The sequence below is a fragment of the Triturus cristatus genome, chromosome 5_2, assembly GCF_964204655.1.
Source record: "Triturus cristatus chromosome 5_2, aTriCri1.1, whole genome shotgun sequence".
Lineage (NCBI taxonomy): Eukaryota > Metazoa > Chordata > Amphibia > Caudata > Salamandridae > Triturus > Triturus cristatus.
Window position 1 is genome coordinate 962,311,427 of NC_140588.1, and position 23,762 is coordinate 962,335,188.

The following is a 23,762-nucleotide window of genomic DNA, read 5'->3' on the forward strand; positions in this document are numbered from 1 at the left end:
TGATCCAGATGAGTTCTAAAGTTCAGAGGTCTGGGACCCAGTATTTATGTCCAAAAGTCCTTTGATCTTTCAGGCAGAGGGTGTCTGTGCCCGGCCAGAACCAGTTGGGCCTTCTCTGGTGTGAATTCCTGGCAGGAGGTGGAGATGGCATTTGTCAGAGGCAGACCAGGCCCTTTGAGGTGCAAGGAAATCTCCTCCTCCTTCCCCCATCGCAGCCCATGTCTATTCTGCCCTTTCCTGACCTACCTAGACTATCTAGAGCCCCTCCGGCTCCCCAGCCTTCTTTCATCCACAACCCAGACAAGCAATCCACATTCAAGCAGAAGCACACGGGATGACTAAGCAAGAAAATACCCACTTTCCAAAAGTGGTATTTTCAAATGCAGAATGTAAAAATCACCCTCACTAAAAGATGCATCTTTAGATTCTGAGTTCAGGCATACTAAATTTTATTTTCTTACTGAATTCCCTGGGCCAGTTATGTTTATAAGATGTTATAAACAAACCTCCCATTCTATCCTATGGGGAACTGGTAGCCTTGCAATAGTGAGAAACGAAATTGGCTGTAATTCACTATTAGGACATGCCACAAACACCAGGGCATGTCCTACCTTTCACATACATTGCACCATGCCCACAGGGGTACCTTGGGCCTACCTGAGGGATGTCTGACATGTAAGAAAAGGGAAGGTTAGGGACCGGCCAGTGTGTGCACTGGCCTAGTCAAGATGGCAGTTACAAACTGCGCGCAGCCTCTGCAATGGCAGGTCTGAGTTACCGTTTTCAGGGCTACTCACGGGGGTGGCACAACCAGTGCTGCAGGCCCCCGGGTAGCATTTGATTCACTGGCCCTGGCACACTCAAGTAAATCAAATATCCAATCATGGAAACACCAATCCATATCACAATTTACACACAGCACATGCACTTTACCACTGATCAGAAGTGCAAAAAGTGCGCAGAAACATTACGCCAGCAAAAACAGAGTCAACACTGGGAGGTCAGAAAGCAAAAAAAGTCAGGGGAAACACGCCAAAAGATGCCACGTCTAACAAGCACTTTGTCATACGTTTTGTGGTACTACTCTAGTAGCTCATTTATAATTCCCTGCTCCTAGCAAGAAGTGCCCCACATGTGCCCTAGTACATTTGAACTTAATATATTTTCATGGTTGTTGTGCTCCTAGGCTGCATGGCTTCCCACCCGAGCCTCAAGAGGCCCCCCAAGGAGTACACCATTGGGGCCAAAAATGTAAAAAATGGGGAGGGGTTCCACGTGGCCCCCTGCCTGAGCCTCTAAAGGCCTGTGCAATCCCACCATCATGGCAAAATCCTATAAGGATGGGGGGACCCAAAGGCTGAAATTGGCCCAGGGAGGGCTGAGCCTCTAAAGGCAGAATACTTTAAGGAAGAGGGGACTCAAAGGCTGAAACTGGCCCAGTGAGGGGGTCACACATGCCCCCTTCCTCTCAAAATGATGCTGAGCCCCAGGGATGGAGTCACTGGGGCCAAAATCAGCCCAGGAAGGGGCACCACATGTGACTAGTGTGGGGGTATGCTTCCAAGGTGTTTGACACCAAACATGACATGTTTACGTGCAGCCATCCCAAAGTTAGCATTTACCGTTTGGTTACAATGCACTTAAGAGTATATGGTTTGGCTGCATCACAAACAACCCCGGAATAAAGGTTCCGAAGGCAGCAGAGGGGCTCTGCTCATGCATGGGCACCCTCTCACATAAAACTCAGCACCCTGCCTTCAGGATTAGTAAGGCCTGCCATAGGGGTGACTGATTGGTTTATATTTGCAGTGATATGGAGAGATATAGTGAACCTATATCTCAGTAAGGGGTGCATGCACTACCTTACCCAGGCTGCAGCAGGACACAGCCGGACCCACAAGGTACTTCAAAGCACCATTTAGGGAATCAGGAAAACAGAGGGATGTTCCCAGTCTAGTAACACAAAGGTGCTCTCAGTCAAGATTGAGTTTAATTAGCAGAGCCTGTTCATCAAATTTGGTGTAATATTGGCACGTTAATACCTTTTCAGGGTCGAGACTGCGAGAGCATACGCTAACTCCTTTGTCTCGCTTGCGAGACACTCTTGTATCCAAAAAGGGCTTGGAGCCCGCCCGTTGCTTACCCGTTTGTTGGCTTGCGTGGCACTCATCTTTACAGCTTTGTAATTTGTCACTTGAAATGTGTCCATAAATGTTTCCTGTGTGAAGCATGTACTCCTGAATCGGACTGCATGGCCCAGTGTGTAGTAACTGTATAGCTCTTAGATCCCTGGCAGCCCAGCACCCAGGATAATGTGCTGCATGGCTAAACACTTATAAGGTCTCAAAGGTGAGACCTATTGGCTATGCCAATGCTCGTTTCTGACTTGTGCACAGATGTGTACAAAGTGTGAAAAGTGGGAGATTTCCTGCCTTTCTCTGATTTGGAAGCCAATATTGGGAATGAACAGGTGGTATCATAATACAACATTGTTCCGCTCTGCCAGAAAAAACAGAAAAAAATGACTTCAAGATTAAGAAAAAGCATTTTCTTCAGAATAGAGCACTTTTCACACACTCGCCAAAAACCCACCCCATGACATACCCCTCCTGCCAAATAATAAATTATATTTGAGACACGTTCCCTAGATAAAATATTTTAACGTATTTCCATTGATTAACTCCTGCTGATACAGAGAGATGTAGACACCCTTTTGGCTGCCCTAGCGGAGGGTTGATGTTTTACAGGATGTTTTATATAACTGCAGCTGGCATCATGACAGAACCAAATGCCAAAATGTCAATAGAGCTGCGTGAAACCAACTCAGCTGGGAAATCATGAGATGAAATTAGCGGAAAAAACATTTTGGCGAAACGTCATTTCTAATTAGCAGAATTGTAATGTTCCTGTATTTCGACTGTGCACACTGGATCTTGTTTTTTTTACATAAACTGTGTTCAAAATACATTTCGAGAACCTTGCTGGACAGTTTCCTTGCCTTCGCTCGGATCCTTCGAAAATGTTAATTACGTTGAAAGGTTTATTAATAGCTGTATAACTTCTGGTTGCTTTTTTCTAATTGCCCTAGCCACCAGTATATAGTCAAAGTAACATTTTCAAGGAAAATAAAAACTATATCACTGTTGACTGGATCAATAAAGCAAAACAGCAATTTAGTACAGCTTACTGGTGTACTTTTGCTGCAAATCTTACTAATTACATTTACACCATTAGTGTGTACGGGCATACGCTTTAAAGAAGCTATGCCTCTTTAACCCATCTTATAAATGAGATAAATAGTCAAATGGAGGATATATCTGCCCTTCAAAAATAGCTAAATACTTAATAGTAACTTCCTAAAATGGAAAGTAATAACCAGTCATTTCTAGTTACTTTAATTACTTTTCTGTGCACCATCCTGCATCAACTAGTTAACGTTTACTGTAGTGACTGGAGTAGGTGTCTACAGCCAAACGTTTTTGGAGACACTGTTCATTCATGAGAGGATAGATGGTAGAGATAACCCACCAGACACATTTCTGGAACTATGCAGAGAATTGCAACGCTCAATTTTCTAGATTAGAAGATTTCCACAAATAGCATAGCCATAGCGAGAAGCTCAAAAACAATGTCAAATGTACCATCTCCGCTGTCTCTGTTGTGAAACCAATACCCATCATCTCACAAGGCACACAAAACACATCTGGAGCAACTGTTCCATTGACGAACGTTGCAGAAACATGTTGAAGATTTGACTGGTTGTCAGCTGTTACTGAGCTCCTGCAATTTACATCGAGGCACAAAGACGCAGCTTTATTCATGTAAGTGGAAAGGATGGCCAGGTAAAAATATATATGGTATTGACTGAGGATTTCAGTTGCCAGAAACAATATTTAACAAACACATCAAACTGTTTAATGTATGCAGGCATGTGTGTGGAAGTTGAGTGCCAACTGTAAAGACAACTCCTTCTGAACTTTGCCAAGTCTAAAAAACATTCAAGATAAGGAAACCCTTCAAATTCGGCATCTACACTGTTACCAGCTAGTACATTGGGCTCAATGATGCCGTAGATTTCTGCCGAGAGGGAATACAAAGCTTCTTGAATGTTTTAACTTTTTGACCATGAATTCAAGTAGGAATGTTTCACTTTTAAAATTGATGTTAATTAAAATTTCTAAATTAGGAATTTATAAGAGTAGGTCTCTGCCACTGTTCTCAAGAAAATACTTTTACTGCAAACATATCTCTGCCCATAAGACATCAGGTGAACACAGTACTCGGGTTGCAATTATTAACTACAAGTATGACTCCACGGGATTCAAACCTTTCTGGCAGGAGCGTGACTGGGCTACTCTAACAAGAGCTATCGTAAGTACTCGCCTCAATTATTACAATGCTCCTTTTCTAGGCCTCATGAAGATGTTACATCCAGCAGCTAGAAGAATTATCAAGACCCCACCAATGAATCATATTTCCTGTACTTAGGAAGCGACATTGTTTACCAGTTTTATGGTCACCAACCCCTCTGTATCAAAGAAATTTTAAGAGCAATGCTCCAACCTGTAAATTGATTTCAACCTGAAACGGGCTAGTGGTGGTCATAAAATACTGGAAATCCACCGGTGGAGGCCGACCTCTAAAGGCTCGAGCAAGATCTGGAATGATCATCTTGAGAATACTGAAGTGGAGCCAAACAGTTTAGTTTTTAGGAAGACACCAATAACATATTTCTTCTCTCAGACACATTACGTTTGGCTTTTGCTGAGTGACAGCCACAGGGCAAGCACTTGTGCTAGTGTACAAGTGCTTGCCCTGCTGCTTCCTAAAACCTAAACTGTTTGGCTCTATTACAGTTTTCAGTCTTGGTCTCTCATACATTTGGATCAATGCTCAATCCTTATCGCTTTAATAAGCTTAAGATATTTACTTGTTGGTTTCATAAAGACCTGACATGTCTCCTTCGCAGAGTTCAAAGTTAGATGATGCAGATTAGGAATGTCCCCCATTGGTGAGTGAAATCAACAGGTAATTACGTCAAGGGATATCACACATGTTTGAGGTGTGTGATTCCTGTTCGTTAAGAGGGCACCCTCCCTTACTCAAGGGGATAATGGACAGTGGTCCTATAGGTGGTGTGGCAAGAGTCACAGACTGGTCAAATGTTATGTTTACCACCAATAAGCCTAGGCTATAATTTTTAGCCCACCTCATTATGTTTAAATAAAAGCTACAGTATGTTCAGTGGTAAGACAATTCTGTTTTCTCTGAAGACTTCTGAATATAGGTCCTGTGCAGTTTGGTCAGTAAAAAACTCTGCAATGGTATGAAACAGTGAGATTGCGTGTGACTGGTTTGTCCCATAACATTTGTTCCTGCTATGAATGCTTCATTGCCTGAAATTGTGCCTTGATAGGTGGACGACCCCATAATATGCCAATCTGAAAAGTCATGTTGTGGGGCTCATGACTATTGCCCTAAGGCAGGGAATCTCACAGGCCTGATTGATGGAGTTTTATGTCGGAACTCTGCCTTCCAGGAACCCATCTTGCGTTTGAGCACACCAAAGTCTTGGTTATTTCAATTCAGGCAGATTCAGCAAGGTTTACGTGCATGCCCTCTAGGTCCGGGAGAAGTATTTTCATGAACTGCGTGGTCTGATCTTTGGTACAAAAATGCTTAAGATATTGTCCAGGTACTGGCATCTTTGTCTATCTACATTGACCTTCCAAACTTGTTACTACAAAACAAGGCTACAATCGTGGAGCAGCTGCAGACGTTCCTGCTAACGATCCGCGTGTCATGTTGAAACTGGACAGCTCTTTACAAACATATTTACTTGAAAAGCACAGTATAATCCAGAAATTGTGACTGTTTTACTTCAACCAACATGGGAGAGGATCCTTACCCGACCGCCTTTTTCTGGGAAGCATTTGCAGCCCTTGCTGCAATCTCGCCCCGCACATGGCCCTTGGTAGAACTTCTTGCCTCCCTGCGAAGAAAGGAAAGGAGGAGGATGAGGTCATGTAGGAGTCTAGCATTGCTCAAGATTAGTGCATCACACTTTGCACCTGCTTCTTCTCATTTTGACAGGTTTCTGGTACATGTGGAACAACATTAGTTCATCACCCAACTTTGGTCTCATCCTCAACCATGAAGTTTTAAGCTCAGATATTTTCACAATAATGGATCATACAACGTTAAACCGACCATTAAGAAATGTTGAATACCACAATGTAGGAGCTCAAGATTTCTGTTCTCGCAGTACTCTGCGTTCCCTATCCTGAGGCAGTACACTGCGAGGACGCGAGCTTGCTAGGTAAACTGAGCTCATTAGATGAAACTAAAATTAAAGGCTGCAAGCTATACACCGTAATGACTGTAATAGACAGTAACAATTAAACATACTTTGGACAAGCTAGCTTTGATGTCGCATACACATTTACTCCATACCACAGTAACTGGGAGGGAGCTGATGTTTTGTAATGCTTAGGTTTTCTCATTAGTGATCTAGTGTTGGATTAAATAGTCAGCCAGCAACCGCGACTTGCAAAACCAGCATTTTTGTGGAAACTGGCTAGTCTGTGTCCTGGTGTCTTCGGCCTGACTTTGTGAACAATGGGGACAGACAATAGTAAAGGTTGGGATGGCAGAGCCTTAAGCCTGCTTTATTTCAGCAACTTACCTGGTCGATCGGGCATTCATCACCAGGCTCTTCAGAACTGAAGAGCGAGGTACGGTTGCTTCACCTTTGCAGGGATGAAGACTTGCTAGGATTTCTGAAGAGTGGTGTTAACATTTCGTTTTAATAGAAATATGCTAGGGATTGCCAAGGGATGTTAGAAACTGTATTTGTTAATGGAATATGGTACCGATATTCAACTCGCCGAAAAAAGCACAATTCAATGATGATTTACAGAGTCAAGGAAAACGAGTACTACCTCTCAATAAGTGTAATTGGAAATCAAATTCTAAGATTTAAAACAACCTCTATCGGCATTTGAGATAATAAAAAGTGTGACAACCAACAAAAGTCAATCACTTCTGCCAAACCCCTGCCAATCCCCCCACCCTAGGAGTGATGCACTCTGTCGCAGGAGACTGTGCCTCAAATGCTCCATTCAGCCTGTAATCAGCCTTCCACACATGCCATGAACTGTAGCAATTCTGCCCAACCAAGATATCTCTTGTAGTTCCATCCCGATGTACTATCTGGAACACCCTTAAGAATAGTTAGAGGTTTGTCACCAGGAAAAGCTTACTTAGAGGAGACCAAATCTTGGCAAAATCCTCTCAGTCACATTCAAATCGTCTGCTATTTTTTGCATCCCCCATATATGCCATATTCAGTGCATCCAATCCAGCAACATTTGCAAAACTGGTAACTTGGCCATAGTGCCACATAAACAATATGTGTGTTGTGCCGCTATTATAAGCAGCATCACTAAGCTATGAGAGCCCTTTGTCAATCCCCATCTGGTATCGGGGGCCCAACCTAAGGCTTGAGTCCAGTGGTGAGTATCATAACCCATGCCTTTCGGATCACGTTAGCCAATACCAGATCCAATAACCCCCAAATCTTTGGGCAATCCCACAAAATATGCAAAATGCCCCCCTGGCCTCCACAGTCTTTCTAACAGGTTTCAGGCTGTCTTCATCTAGTACATGCACCCTAATCAGGCGAAATGCCACCTATAATGAATTTCACAAAACACTGCCTTTCTCACACACACCTACCCCCCAACATGTATTTGCTATTCTTTGACACTGTACTCCTTCCCCAACACTTCTCCAAAGCCTTGACCTCCTGTAAGATGCGATAGATAGTCACGGTCAGGCGACTATTGGTATCTGCTCCCTCTAAGTTTCTAAAAATGTGCCAATGTCTGTGATGCCACTGGCTAACTGCGCTGTGCATAGCCCAGTGTTTCATCTGCAGACAATGATATCATTCCTACCCTCCCTGTGCCAGAATCTACTTTTAATTGTGCAAAGGATTTGAACGCATCCTTCTTGAGTGGGTCACCTAACTTAAGGCATGTTTTGGTCTTCCAGTGTCTGAATGTCTCCATTTATACTGCAGGTATAAAGTCTCTATTCCTAAAGAGTGGGGTACAGGTGCAGTGCGTGGAGGCCATAAATGTGTCGTGTGTCATCTCTGAAGGTAACTCTTAATAGACCCGAAGAGAGGAGGATAGTTGGCTCCAAACATGTTTTTGCTAAAAGATGTGATATTGATACTTGGGTATCTAATCCATTTTTTTGCTCAGTGAAAGGGAGCCATCATTCACAGACAGTTCAATGTGGTAGCCAGGAATTGAGGTTCAAGGCTTCCAATTCTGCCCAGTTTACCTTAAATCTGAGTGCCATTAATGCCTTGAGGAGGGAAATGAAGGAGTCCATCAGTGAGACCAAGACATCATCCAAACAAATTGTGAGCATAGTCGGTTCAGGTCCCCGGCCTGCTCCTCTGATTACAGAGTTGTTTCTAGTCCTCTGAACCCAAGGCTGGAAGTACAGCACAGAGGAGCAGGGACAGTGGACATCCCTATTTTTATATATGACTCCCATGCATTTATGCAGACATTGGAAGACGTGTTACATACCCTGCTCATATAATATTCAAGACCGAGTCCGACATTCCTCTGGCTCTCATTGCCTCCCTGAGGAGCTCCCAAACCACTCTACCGAAGGCCTTCTCCGTGTCCAGGGGCAACAGCATCGCCTCCCTACTAGGTCTGGCAGCCAAGTGGTCAAAACCAAAAGGGTGTGCAGTTCCTCAAGTGGACCATGTAAACGATCTTCCTTGGGTTGTCACTAAAATGCTCACCCTCAAAAAAACCTGATTGGTCAGGGAATCTACTGTCAATAGCCATATGAATATTTCTGCATAACGTTAAGTATCAATATGTGTTGGTAAAACCTACACACCCCTCTCTCCTTTTCTGGCATAAAGATTACTGAAATCCAAGCCTTGCCATGGGTGTAGACACCCCAGATGCTTTTGTAAAAGAGTTGAACAACCTACTCATGATAGCCATGGATCTTGCCCATGGGGTAACAATGCGGTGTGTATCCATCAGGGCCAATTGCCTTGGAGGCCTTGAATGTTTTGATCACTGTTATAACTTCCTCTTTCTTTAAAGGTTGCTCTATTTTTAGGTTGGTCCTGCACCCCATTTTGCGTAGATGTAGGTTTATCTGGCCCCTAATGTTTCAAGTAGTTAGTATGCCCCTTTCGGTGGGCAGGTCAGCAACCATATATATGTCTTGGTAGAATCTGTGGAACCTTACTAAAATGTAATCTCCTCAAACATCTGCCCGCCTCTGTAGTCTCTAATAAAGGCAATGTTGCCCTGGGTTGGGCAAGCCTTACGCTTAGATGCCAAAAGCCATCCGATCTTGTTATGGCCCTCATAACATGTCTGCTCTACCTTAGCCAGAGAATATTCAACCCTTTTAAAGTCGAGCAGTTGGAACTGGCCCCTAAGGTGCAGAACAAGTCGCCATAACTTCTGGGATTGGGTTTTCTTATGAGCGACCTACGCCACCTGCAAATCACAAATCAACTATCCCCTCACTGGAAATCAAGTTCTAAATATTTAGAATGTCATTAAAATTTACCTTATTGGAAAAGTACATTGTTTTTAAAAAGTGCTTATGACATTAGCACAATCAACTGTGGGGACTGGGGCACACTTACGTCAGTTGTTTAGGTCCACCACAGACCATCTACAGGCTTCTCATCTAAAGCCCTTGAATGTAAATTTGTCTTGGTGGGTATCCCACAGGCTTGGCATGCCTGCAGACGTTGTGAGCAGTGGTTAGATACCCATGACCTGCAGAGCTGAACCTCCGTGTGGCAATCTTTCTTGAAGAAAGAAGGCTGTGCACCTCCTAGTGAAATTACGGTGGATGTTTCATCATAATCAGTAATATAGCAACTCATGAGCATGCAGAAACCTAAGCCTACAGCTATGAAATATATGTAAAGTATTATACCTGAGATTCAATTGTGGACGTTTGCTTGGGGTGATACTCTCATTGTTAGATGGTACAAACTGAAAGTGCTTTTTTTTACAATACAAACAGTAGGTGAAATTGAAAGCACTGTGACTGAACTTGGTGACTGAGATAAAAACACATATGGGACTTTGGGGTAAGAGTGGGGCTATTTTCTTTAACCTGTAACTCCTGGACAGCACCTACCTTCTCACTTCACTCATTGGCTCTGCACTGGCATGGTAAGCAGGTTTCTATTGCACAACGGACTAACGTGCACTGGAGTAAGGCATGCGTCACAAGACCTGCCATTGTAATTGTGTGGTGAGGTGCTTCCTTTCAACTATATTTGAGGGGAGATGAGCTGGGAAAGCCTAATTTCCCATCCAATCACAATAAGTAAAATATAAACCCAAATGGTCCCCATTATTGCTGTGCTACATAGAAGCCCTTCACAACATCCCCCACCCAACATACACACAAGGGAAAATTCTGACCTGGTTCAAACTCTGACCTGGTTCTATTGTCAATGATACCTATTTACAGTTCTATTTGGACTCTCTGCCTCACATAGGCCCAAAAGTTGACAAAAGACTCCACAATATGTTCACAGATGTTTTACATCCCAGATTACCTCTAAGTCTATAATGCCAAATCATGTTCAGGCTTTTCTAATCAAGAGTCAAAGAAGAGGACAAGTTGAAGGCAGATATGTCTAACGATAGCCCACATCATGGGGAATAATTGACTTAGACTTCAAACATGAAGAATCAGTAGCTTTTGTTCTTGCAAGAGTTTCCCCTTGAAGGCCAGCTACTCCATACTTTGTAGATTACTCCCCTATACATGTAGCACTGAACTGATGCCCCCTTTATGCTGATCCCAAGTGTCTAGGTGAAGTCCTTTGATCACTGGATGAAGGTGATGTGACCATATTTCAGGCACCCCAGATGCCCTACAATAGCTGCTTTTAAAAGCTGCATCACTTTTAAGGGTGCATGTTTGGTCTTCATGAATCCACACACCTTTGCTCCTTAAGATGTAATGACAATGGTATGGCTACTTCAACACATAGTTAGGATCAGTCAACCCATTCCAAGTTATCACGTAACTACTAAGAGAGGGAGGCATTTTGAGGTAGCAGCCACAATACGGTTCATCTCTCCGACTCTTTACTGTGCCAAACTGTCGACTTTTAAGGTTTGAAACTTTATCTGGTTTAAGCCCTACCATTGGCTATTCCTTTGACCTTTTCTCCAGGCCCAGAGATAGACTACTGTGGTAAGGTGTACATTACATTAGTGGTTTTGCTCACTCACTCTACTCTGTCAAATGTTTTTAGAAAACCCCTGAAACTTTCAAGGATTTTGTAACAATCCTTTAGTTCGTCTTCAAGCAGCTCCTTTTTCAGAAGCCCCGAGGACAGTAACGCTAGTATGTCATTCTACAATGAATACTCCTGCACATACTGATGTGTCTGTGTCAGATTCACCCCGATAGTAAGCTGCTCTATGTTAAGAGCTTCAACAAGATGAAACACGTGTCCATGAATGCTATCTGACGGCTCATCCCTCCTCTAATTCAAGGTCTGAGATATGTGCCTTACCACAATACTAGATACAGGCATGAAGAGAACAAAGTGGCTATCGTCCTGTGATCGGGCCAGGACAGCAGGCCAGACATACATAGACCCATATTATGACTGGATCTGATGATACCTTTTGGCAGTAGATTCAGAAATCTATGTGCAGAGGGCACGTGAATGTTTCAACCTGTCACTGGAGTTACTTAAGTGCCTTTATTTGTGTTATAGGGGCATATAAGGTAGAACAAAGACTCCTGGTGTGCAAGAGCTAAAAGAAAGTAGGTCGCCAGTAGATAGTTATAGTTAGGACCGTGTTTCCATAGGAAATCTGAAAATTCTATTTTGAATAACTTTGGCGCCGGTTGACGAATCCTCGCGAAATTTTCAAAACTAATGGGGCGCTCCGCTCAGCTCCTACTCTGAAAGTCTCAGGGCGATTCGTCAAGTGGGGGCCGAGAAAAAAGGGGGGTCCCAAAACGCATTTTCCCCATGCATTTTCCCATAGGACCTTTAGTCGAAGGTACAGCCCGAACGGCTGAACAGAATTACTTGAAATTTGGCAGAGAGGTAGTCCTCAGGTCAGGGAAGTGCCTTTTGCAGGTCTGGTGTCAATCTGTTCAGTAGTTCCTGAGAAAATAGCATTTAAAAGCATATAAATATCTATAAGTGCGTACCGTGCGCGCACCGTGCGAGCACCCTAACGTGCGCGAGCGTAATTCTGATTGGTGGTTACATGTTAGTCAACGTTCGAATCGGTCGAAATCAGGAAGTGTTGCCGCCATTTTGTTTGTTTTCAGTGCGAGAGTGAAAAAGGAAGGTGGCGAACGTGAAAAGGCGGCAGGGTAGAGAGTTCCTGACGCCCTAGCCTATGTCAGGGGGTCCCTGAAGGACCCCGAAGGCAGAAATTTTTTTTTTTTTTTTTTTTAAATATCGCGGGGGTGTCGGTGTAAAAGCAAAAAAAATAAAAAAAATAAATACATTTTAATACGTAGTTTATTGTAAAATAAATATATTAAAAAAAAATAATACATACATAACTTAGCATTTAAAAAACCGTACAAATTCACTGAAAAAACCATAGGTTTCATACACGTTATAGTTAGTAATTAGCATTTAAAAAACCTTGCAAATTCACTTAAAAAACCATAGGTTTCACACATGTTATAGTTAGGTGGATATTTCACTCGTGAAAAACCAATGAAATTCCCCCGTTATAGATAGTTCAGATAACTATAACTCGCGCGACCGCCACTCTATCACAAGGATGATGTCATCAGGGATGTCATGAGTGATGTCACTGACCATGTCATGAGTGATGTAATATGTGACGTCATCAGCAGTGCATTGCAGGCGCGCGAGTAATAGTTATCTGAACTAACTGTAATGGGGGAATTTCATTGGTTTTTTACGAGTGAAATATCCACCTAACTATAAAATGTGTGAAACCTATGGTTTTTTAAGTGAATATATATATATACTCATTCTCTCTCCCTTTCTCTTTCCCTCTCTCTTTTCTTGGTACAAGAAAATTCCAGGACATTCAGGGCTGCTTCATAAGTTTATTGGCAAGGTTTGCTCAATAGCAACGTGTTTCACCTTTCGGCTTTTTCACGGTATAGCGCTGGCCATTTCATTTCGCTAATTTTTCTTTACTCTAAGCTATGCTCCGAGCACAGACACAATAAGCGGCTCTAACGATTGGTTGAATTAGGGGCTGGTGTTCACTTCTATTATCAGCCATTAATTGTGAACATGCTGTATGCAGCCTGTAGTGTCACTACAAATTCATAAAATAATAGCTAACCAAAGGGCACGTGTGGAAACCTGCTATAGTATGATTTTGATTTAATGCTACCATTGGCCTGCCTTATGGTTACCATCTGATAAAGAAAATTATGGACAATGTGACTTAGATCAATAGTGATGCACATAAAACTCACGACAATTTAGCATATAACTTCACTCTTCTGTAATTTAACCCCTTGAGTGCCCCGCCCTTTCCCCGCCCTGTGCCGGCCCTTTCATTAGCGGGCGGGGTTCATGACGAGATAGTCTCGTCATGGGCACAGCGCAACCGCGGCCCATGACGAGACCATCCCGTCATGGGCACTCAAGAGGTTAAGAAACAAAAATCAAGGCCACAACACACTAAAAATAGCGCGAAGCATAGTGAAAGTTTATTAGGCTTTTTCCACTGACGGTAGAACTAAGCTAGGGGGGGCTGGGAGGGTTGTTCTGCTCACTCATGAATGAAAGAATTCTAGACAGAGTGCAGGAAGTAAGTGAAACCGCCTGGCAGTGTGCCAAGAGTTTCTTCCCTTATGTCTTAAAAGTAACTGGCAGGAGGCACTCACAGCAGCTTTAACAGCGAATGTCATCTGTACTCAACTGTGTTTTGCCTTTTTCCTACAAGTGCCATAGGATACAATGAACTTGTAATACCGCGGACAGTATGTCCACCACATCTGTAATAGAGTAACCGTCCGGCCAAGTCTAAACCAGGCTCGTAGTTTGTTGCAGGTCATCAAATGTGGCCCCTCTTTAAAGACCCAGGGAATGCTGGGTAAACTGTCACTGGATGCTACTTGAGGGCCCAAGTTCATCTGTGCCAGGAAAATGCCTATTTCTTGTAGACTCTTCTAAAGCTTTATTCTGGGATTGTTGCCTCCCTTGTGTTCTTATTGGCGCAGTAGGGATGATGTTGTGTAGAATGTTTGACCTTCTGCAGACTTCTCTACTCTATTGTCTGTTATCTCTTCTCCCAGTGCGGATATGTTCCCAAAACATTTTGCTCCTAATGTACATCCTTATTTGTCAAGTCCATACATAAATGTACAGGGCCTTAAATGATCATGTGCTTTGTATGAGTTTTTGTGTGTGTACCTACAGTCATATGACACCATGTCCTCTGTGAGTTATATATATATATATATCAACTCCACCTTCCGTAGTGCCAGCCGGCACTACCAAAGACACAGACACATATATGCTGGTGCAGAAAATAGTGCTCAGTTTATTTCTCCACAAACATGATTCGGTTCAGACGCGTTTCGACCGACACAGCGGTCTTGATCACATGACTAGTTTGAACTGAACGTGATTATTTAAAGGTGCCGTGCACCCAATTACGTACTTTCCTATAGACATAAACAAAATACTAAAGCCCAGCTGTTGTTACAAATCTTATCGAAAAATACACGGACCTACAGTCATATGACACCATGTCCTCTGTGAGTTATATATATATATTCACTGAAAAAACCATAGGTTTCACACATGTTATAGTTAGCGGAAATTTTACTGATAAAAAACCAATGAAATTCCCCCATTATAGTTAGTGCAGGCAACTATAACTCACGCGACCGCAATCCTCTGCTGATGCTAATACTGTATTTAGACACTTATTTGCCCATGTCTTCTTCCATACATTTTTAGCTATACATATATTACAAATATTTTTTTTTCATAAAGACACATATGTCATCAGCAGAAGATTGCGGTCGCGTGAGTTATAGTTGCCTGCACTAACTATAACGGGGGAATTTCATTGGTTTTTTATCAGTAAAATTTCCGCTAACTATAACATGTGTGAAACCTATGGTTTTTTCAGTGAATTTGCAAGGTTTTTTAAATGCTAATTCCTAACTATAACGTGTGTGAAACCTATGGTTTTTTCAGTGAATTTGTACGGTTTTTTAAATGCTAAGTTACTTTACGCCATTCGTGGCGTGCGCGCCCACTTAACGCAGTTCGTTCCGTGCACGCACGGTGGGCACGCGGTGCGATGACAAAGCAAGAAAGCACGTCAACAAATCTGTTTCTGCTTTCCTCCGTGACTATGGTATGGGTGCCATTTACCACAACAACTTGCGTTATGACATGCAAGACATTTATAGAGGAGATGGTGTGTACTTCAATGATGAAGGGAACAGAGTCTTCCTCTTGAACCTTAGACTCTGCATCGGTACTTACTTGTAGGTACCACTAAAAAATCATTTCATAAACACAACGGCTCTTTTTAGAGCCCCCTAATATCTAAACACTTAAATCTGAATTTCATTTATTTTTTTTATTTTTTTTCTACCGTACGCTTACCGTAAGCTTACCGTACGCGTACCCCGTGATTTTTTTTAAAATCAATAAATGTTTTCTTTGTACTTTACAGTCCTTCTTTGACCCCCTCACAAATGTAAGGGGGTCTAAAACTCTCCTCATTGCCCCCTTTTCTTGTTTTCACTCTTTTTTTTCTGAGTGAAACACACAAAATGGCGGCCGCCGCTTCCTGGTTTCGGCCGATTCGAATGTTTACTAAGATCTAACAGCCAATCAGAATCGCGCTCGCGCACGCCACCGTACGCGTACCGTAAGCTTACCGTAAGCGTACGGTAAGCGTACCGTAAGCGGGCTCAGATATATATATTGATTTAAAGGCTATTTTCTCAGAATCTACTGAACAGATTTACACCAAACCTACAAAAGGCACTTCCTTGACATAGGGACTACCTCTCTGCCAAATTTCTAGTAATTCTGTTCAGCCGTTCGGGCTGTAGCTCGTTCTAAAGGTCCTATGGAAAAATGCATGGGAAAAACGCGTTTTGGGACCCCCCTTTTATCTCAGCCCCCGCTTGACGTATCCCCCCGAGACTTTCAGGGTAGGAGCGGAGCGTAGCGCCCCACCTATTTTGAGAAATTCGCGAGGATTCGTCAACCGGCGCCAAAGTTATTCAAAATAGAATGTTGCGGATTTCCTATGGAAACGTGGTCCTAACTATAACTACCTACTGGCGACCGCCAGTAGGTAATATATATATATATATATATATATACACACACATACCCACACAGAGAGCGCGAGAGAGAGGGAGAGATGCCTTAGTCATGACCACGTTGTAAATTAAGCCCTTTAAGGCAAATCCCTGCACACACATAAAACCCATTCAGAGAGCATGATCATTTAGGCCCTGTAGGACAACTGTGCTATCTGTCTAACTATCTAGCTATCATTTACCACCATTGCTGATAGTGGGGAGGGGCGCCATGACTCACACGATGCTTCGCTTCTTGTTATTTATGGCCCCTCCCTACACTTAACAACACTATTTAACAGTATATTACACTGAACATTTATTTACTGTAAGTGTCCTTATATGAACACTATTACACGTTAGAGTAGAGAGCAGAATGATGAAAGCGTTGTGGCTAAAATATTCAGCTGAAGCTCTTAGTTTAGGCGCTAAACACCAAAGTGCAAAATCGGACGCTGACCAGATATGGCGCTGATAATAAAAAAAAAAAACAGGCCTGACAGATCTGCAAAAAGGCATTAGCAGCGTTGGGGGTGGTAGCAGGCAGGGTAGAAAATGAATTTCTCTCGTCTAGTAAAGGACTTGTTACGCTTCTATATAACGCGCGTTACTAAGCTATTTATGAATCCGGGTTCATTTAAGCAACTGCTGGGCTGGATTAGATTTCAGAGTTGGCGCCGGACGGTGCAAGCACGGTAATACTACAGTGAGGCGCGCGCAGCTCCCAGGCTGTGATCACACTCACATCCAAGCACTGGGGGTCTGGCGTACAGCAGCGCACGGAAAGGGCGGGAGCCCGGAGCCGTGACGGGGAACATGCATAGTCATTTAAGGCAGTCGCCTCGCCCCGCCCCGAAGTACATTCAAAAATCCGGATACAGATAGAGGAGGGCCGTGATGGCAGTAGGAGAAGCAAGACAGAACTGAAGACACATGCCCTCGTTACACTGCATCAGTAATTCTGCACCCGGAAGTAGCGTTACCGTTCATTGCCCAGGAATGGGGAATTACAATGGAACCTGTAACAAGCTCTTCAGTGAAGCGTCGTTTCTCTACTTCCACTGCTAAATAGGCATGGATGGAAAAGCTGCTACCAAGCTCAACTGGAAATTTCACAATGCTGTAAATAATGGGCCAGATGTATGACCATTGTGATTTGCGAGTCGCAATTTGCGAGTCACAAATCACAATGTACAACAGTGTTTCAGACACTGTTTGCGATTCCCAATATGGTCGCAAATTGCATGCCTCGTGAATATTCATGAGGCACTCGCAATATGCGACCCCATTGGGAATGGCTGGCCCTCCCAGGTAGGGTGGCCTGCTTGGCTCAGCAGACCTCCATGTCTGGGACTGCTTTTAAGTAAAGCAGTTTTTTTTTTCAATGCAGCCGCTTTCCTTATTGGAAAACGGATGCATTAAAAAAAAAAATTTAATGTTTTCGTTTAATTTTTTAAGGGCCTGCCCCTAAAAAATATTTCCCCCGCGTTTGCAAAGGGGAACGGGTCCCCTGGGGACCCCTTCCCATTTGCGAGTGCATTACCACCCTCTTGAAGAGGGCGGTAAATTGTGAGTGTGTTGCAAAAACATTCTTACATAGGGTACAGAGTCGCAATTAGGAAAGGGACACCCTTGGAACACCCCTTCCTAATTGCGTCACAAATCCTATTTAGCGAGTTGCAAATAAATTGCGACTCGCTAAATAGGGTTTGTACATGGACCTATTAGATTTGCATGCGCAAACGGGTTGCTAACCCGTTTGCGCATTCAAAAATAGGTCGTACATCTGGCCCAACATGTATTGTGGTGAAACCACGTGCTTCAGTTTTCCACCTTGTGACATCGTCAGGAGAAGGTCAAGGAATCAAGGGCCAGATGTACGACCCATTTTTGCATGCGCAAACGGGTTAGAGACCCATTTGCGCATGCAACAACTATTAGGGCCATGTACAAACCCTATTTAGCAAATTGCAATTTATTTGCGATTCGCTAAATAGGATTTGCGACTTGCAATTCCGAAGGGGCATTCCAAGGCCGTCCCTTCCTAATTGCGACTTGCTACCCTATGTAAGAATGTTTCGCTGCTTTATTGAAAAGCAGTCCCAGGCATGGCGGTCTGCTGAGCTCAGCAGGCCACCATACCTGGGAGGGCCAGCCATTCCTAATGGGGTCGCAAATTCCGAGTGCCTCATGAATATTGATGAGACATGCAATTTGCGACCCCATTGGGAATCGCAAACAGTGTCTCTGACACTGTTGTACATGGCATTTAGCATCTTGCAAATTGCGAATCGCAATTGAGCGCAATTTATGAGTCGCTAAATGCCCCGGTTGTACATCTGGCTCCAATCCCACTGACTGATGAATTGGGCCAGTGAAAAGGTTTTCGCCTTCCTTGAAGGATTAAAACCAAAAATTCACCCCATGCAACAACACCCATTGTTGTATGCAGGTGGATAGTCCACTTCCACCTCTAATCTGATCGGCTGTTCTAGGGTCATCCTAGGTTGCTGCTGGCGCACTGCATTATCATTACAATATATACACTTCTTAGGTTTATGCTGGCTAGTAGAAGTTATGTCAGGCCCGAGGCCTGTGAGAAGATCTCATGTCCGGGATACCACACTGCGACGCAGTAACATCCACTTCCCGTCTCTGACTCAAGCTACCCAAGAAAACACCCCTTGACTGTAGCTTTGCCTTTGACCTACACCGTTTGAACCACTTGTTTAATATATCATAAATACCCAGGTTCTGAGGGACACAGGGTCCCCCCACTTTTTGCTAATGGCTGTTAGGCAGGGGCACTTGGATTACGTAATTCTACGGATGGAGCGCATAATCACGCCATTTGCCACATAATCCATCATCTGTGGCATAATCTGCAGATTTTAATGTAAAAAAATTTGCTTCGAGCTCCAACAGATCAAAAGGTACTAAAAGCACAGCAACACCGTTGCCAAGCAGTGGAAGGCCCTTTGCGAAGCGTGACTGGTCACCATTCAGTTGTTGATTGCTACATTTGGGTGTTAAACTGGTACTAATGAGGACCCACCTTTGATAAGGCACTTCTAACATGTGGAACAAATACTGGAAAAATCAATAGGTCTTACCCATTGGGAACTATTGGCTTTGCCAATGGTTTTCAGCTATGATGTACAGGATGCCCGAAACTGTGGAGCATGGCTAAAGAAAACAAGCAAATAAAAAAGGCGCTATGACATGGCATCATCGTAATTTTTATGATACACACACCACTCGTGTTATTTACCGTGCTGTTTTCATTTTTCGTAGGGGAAAGCATCACAAAGGACGTGGGTGGGGGAAACCTCACAGAGAGTGCAGGTGTCAGGAAGCAAAATGGAGGGCGGGGGATGGAAAGCAACATGGAGGCAATGGGAGGGAGAAACAATGAGTGAAAGAGAGCAGAACGAAGGGGTGGGGCAAAAGCATACAGGCGAGAAAGCAATGCAAGAGAGAACTACATGAGAACGGCAGCAACACAGAGGAGGCAGGAGTGAAGTACACTAGGCAAACAGTTGAAAAACACTTGAACTGTAATAGAGTACTTAAGTCCAATGAAAAAAGTAGAGCTTTCGGAAAAGCCAGCACTGGAAGTACACAAGTAATGCATCCATGCTCCATGGGAGGGACAAACACAAGAAGAGGATGGAAAGCCCACACAAGCTAACAAATAAAAAGAAGGAAATGAGAGTGAGAGTATATCCAACCAATGGTAAGCATGGTAAACCGTTGTATTTTCGCCAACAGACAGCTTGTGCTTTACAGTAGGTGAGACCCAAAAATGACAGAATAAAGAATACTATCACAAAAAGTGCTGCATTACGCTGCATAATTTGTCTCCACTTGCTGAAAAATGTGGTCCTCCCTGCCGCATAATTCCAGTGGCCCTGGTGTTAAGGTGAAGAGAATACAACCAGCAGTGTGAATTATTCCAAATAATTCAAATGTGGTGGGTTGTATATACAGGGTTTGAGCTACCTGCATCACAGAACTCTATGAGTGAGCACAGCTTTCTGAGGCACGGAACTCTTTACTGCAGCTGTGCTAACCAGAATGAAAGTAGCATGTTGTATTCCCATTAACACTGGGCCCTATAAAACATCACATGGTAATGCCTGTCTGAAAACACTGAAGTCTTAAAGTGGCACTTACAGCTCTCTAGTGGCGTAAGGAAACTTGAGGGGGTCCCCATGCAAAGTACAGGGAGGACCGCGCCAGTCCCTGTCAAGAACTCTCAGACCAGGGGCCTGCTGCCCATACACAGTGCCGGAGGGGGCCTCCTACAGCTCTGCGTTCCCCCACACCGCGGGGGCTAATGTGACGCCACTGCAGCTCTCTCTAGACTCAGCCGGCGATCCCAGTAATCACAGCGCACCTTTTCTATGCAAGTTATGAAGTTGCGCAAAAGTGCACATTTACACGCTAGCTGTTAGGAAATGGAGTACCATGGAGGAAAAATGCCAAAAGAGCAATTCACTTGCTACACAGATCACTTTTTCTTTAGGTAAGTAAGCTGTACGAAAGTATCCAAGCTCAGTGATAACAACATGATATAAATGTTAAAAGAACACCACTTAACCCTATACTATTCACTAAGGCATGGTACTTTACGGGGAATCCAGGGGACATGAGTTGTGGTAAGATGTCATGCTGGTCGCTATATAAAAAAATGAAAAATTACAATAACAAGCAATGGCAGCTGGCAGGGAACGGGGGTGGTGAGGCGAGGGGGAACAAAACATTTAAAAAAAACACTTACCTCCTCACGGCCACTTCCTGACGAGTCCAGGAAACAGACAGGCTCTCCTAAACCAATCACAATGCTGCAATGCAATGCAGTGCCGTGGTTCAGTGCTCAGATGGGGACAGGGAGTCTGTGTATTACAGCCTAGTTAGGAACATGCAAAGTGTGCATGACTGTTTGGCCAGCCCAAGATGGCCGACCAAACCATCATGCGTACTTAGAGTGTGCACGAACCACTCCTGCCAGGCTCTGACACCAGCCCCACCCCGCCCCAACCCAGCCCCGTAGCGAAGAAAAATAAAATGATAATAACAATCAATCATTTGTAGAGCTCACTACTTACCCATGAGGTCTCAAGGCGCTGGGGGGGACAGGGGGAGGTGCTGCTACTGCTCGAACAGCCAGGTCTTGAGGAGTCTCCTGAAGGCCAGCAGGTCTTTGGTCTGTCGTAGGTGGAAGAGGAGGGTGTTCCAGGTTTTTGCTGCGAGGTGGGAGAGCGATCTGCCGCCGGCGGTTGCTCGACGGATGCGGGGGACGGTGGCGAGGGCGAGGACAGCGGAGCGAAGTTGGCGGGTCAGGGTGTAGAAGGTGAGTCGTTCGTTGAGGTACGCTGGTCCGGTGTTGTGGAGTGCTTTGTGAGCGTGTGTGAGAAGCTTGAAGGTGATTATCTTGTTAACGGGGAGCCAGTGCAGGTCTTTCAGGTGAACTGTGATGTGGCTGTGGCGGGGGATGTTGAGGATGAGGCGTGCTGAGGCATTCTCTATGCGTTGTAGTCGTTTCTGGAGTTTGGCTGAGGTTCCTGCATAGAGAGCGTTGCCGTAGTCCAGTCTGCTGCGGACGAGGGCCTGGGTGACCGTCCTTCTGGTTCCGGTGGGGATCCATCTGTAGATCTTGCGGGGCATGCGGAGGGTGTTGAAACAGTAGGAGGAGACGGTGTTTACTTGCTGGGCCATAGACAACGCGGAGTCCAGGATGACTCCCAAGTTGCGTGTGTGGTCCCTGGGTGTTGGTGCAGCTCCCAGTGCGGCCGGCCACCATGAGTCATCCCAGGCGGAGGGGGTGGATCCGATGTTGAGGAACTCCGTCTTGTCCAAGTTCAGTTTCAGGCGGCTGTTGTTCATCCATTCTGCGATGGCCTTCATTCCTTCGTGGAGGTTGGATTTGGCAGTGGTGGGAGCCTTGGTGAGGGAGAGGATCAGTTGGGTGTCGTCGGCGTATGAGATGATGATGAGGTCGTGCGAACGAATGATGTTGGCGAGCGGTGCCATGTAGACGTTGAAAAGTGTCGGGCTGAGGGACGATCCTTGGGGTACGCTGCAGATGATCTTGGTGTCTTTAGAGTGGAATGGCAGGAGGCGGACACTCAGGGTTCTGCCAGTGAGGAAGGAGGTGGTCCAGTCCGGTGCTTTGTCGCGGATCCCTGCATTGTGGAGGCGTGTGCGGAGGGTGTGGTGGCAGACGGTGTTGAAGGCGGCCGAGAGGTCCATGAGGATGAGGGCCGCGGTTTCTCCGTTGTCCAGCATGGCCCTGATGTTGTCCGTGGCGGCGATGAAGTCTGTTTCGGTGCAGTGGTTGCTGAGGAATCCAGATTGGGACGGGTCCAGGATGTTGTTCTTTTCGAGGAAGGAGGTCAGTTGCCTGTTGACAATCTTCTCGATGACTTTCGCTGGGAACGGGAGGAGGGAGATGGGCAGGAAGTTCTTGAGGTCCTTGGGGTCTGCCTTGTGGTCATTATCGTTTCAATTTTCTTTTTTCCTGCTCTGAGCAGTGGGGCGATGCTCCTCCACCCTAGCGAGGAGCTGCCCCCGATTACAAGTAAAATAATAATAATAAAGATAACAATAATGTTATTAAAAATAGTCCCTTTGTGTAGTACAATACATACTGACCCAGGTGTTACAATTACCCACTTTAATGATACTCCTCTTTTTAGGTCTGGTCTAGAATCTTTCAGCATAATTTAAAAAAAAACATAAAAATAAATACATATGCATTCAGTTAGAGGTGCTTTGAATCAATCCTACTCACCCATTGGTCTGTTAAATTGGCAATCACATATAGCTTCCCCTTTGACTGCACACACCATGAGGGGGCACATCAGCCCACTTCAGCCACTGACTCATGCACAATGTGAGTGAGGGCATTTTGCTTGATCGCACATACATGTCCCCCTAAAAACCCAGGACACTTCAGTGCCAGGCATGCTGGGTCAAACGCTACTTTATAGCTGTTTAGTTTTCTCTGGCTTTTAAACTTGTCATTTTTCTTCCATACCATGAATTAAAAAGTACATGGTTGCCAGAACGACTGGCTTTACCAATGGTCGTTAACTTTTTAATATTTAAAGAAAAGGGAGTGACCCCACTAACCAAGAGACAGGGTACCGCAGGTACTAGTTAAGAGAGAAGTCTCCTGGACCAAATATAAATCCCAAATGTCATTCAGCTAAACATCCGATCACTCAAAGATCTCACTGAGAGATCTTTGAGTGATCGGATGTTTAGCTGAATTACATTTTGGATATATAATTGGTCCAGGAGAGTTCTTTCTTAACTAGTACCGTTAACCTTTTAAAGCAAAGAGGCTGAGCCTATGCAGCGAG

General features: G+C 44.4%; 1 protein-coding gene across 2 annotated transcripts in view; it reads right to left on the reverse strand.

Annotated features, from left to right (window-relative positions):
• Positions 1–23,762, reverse strand: part of COL4A6 (collagen type IV alpha 6 chain) — an 847,824-nt gene that overhangs the window by 626,478 nt on the left and 197,584 nt on the right. For both annotated transcript variants that reach the window (XM_085608162.1, XM_085608161.1), the window contains exon 4: positions 5,909–5,992. In XM_085608162.1, coding sequence (XP_085464288.1) covers positions 5,909–5,992 — 84 coding nt within the window. The remainder of the gene's footprint in view (positions 1–5,908; positions 5,993–23,762) is intronic.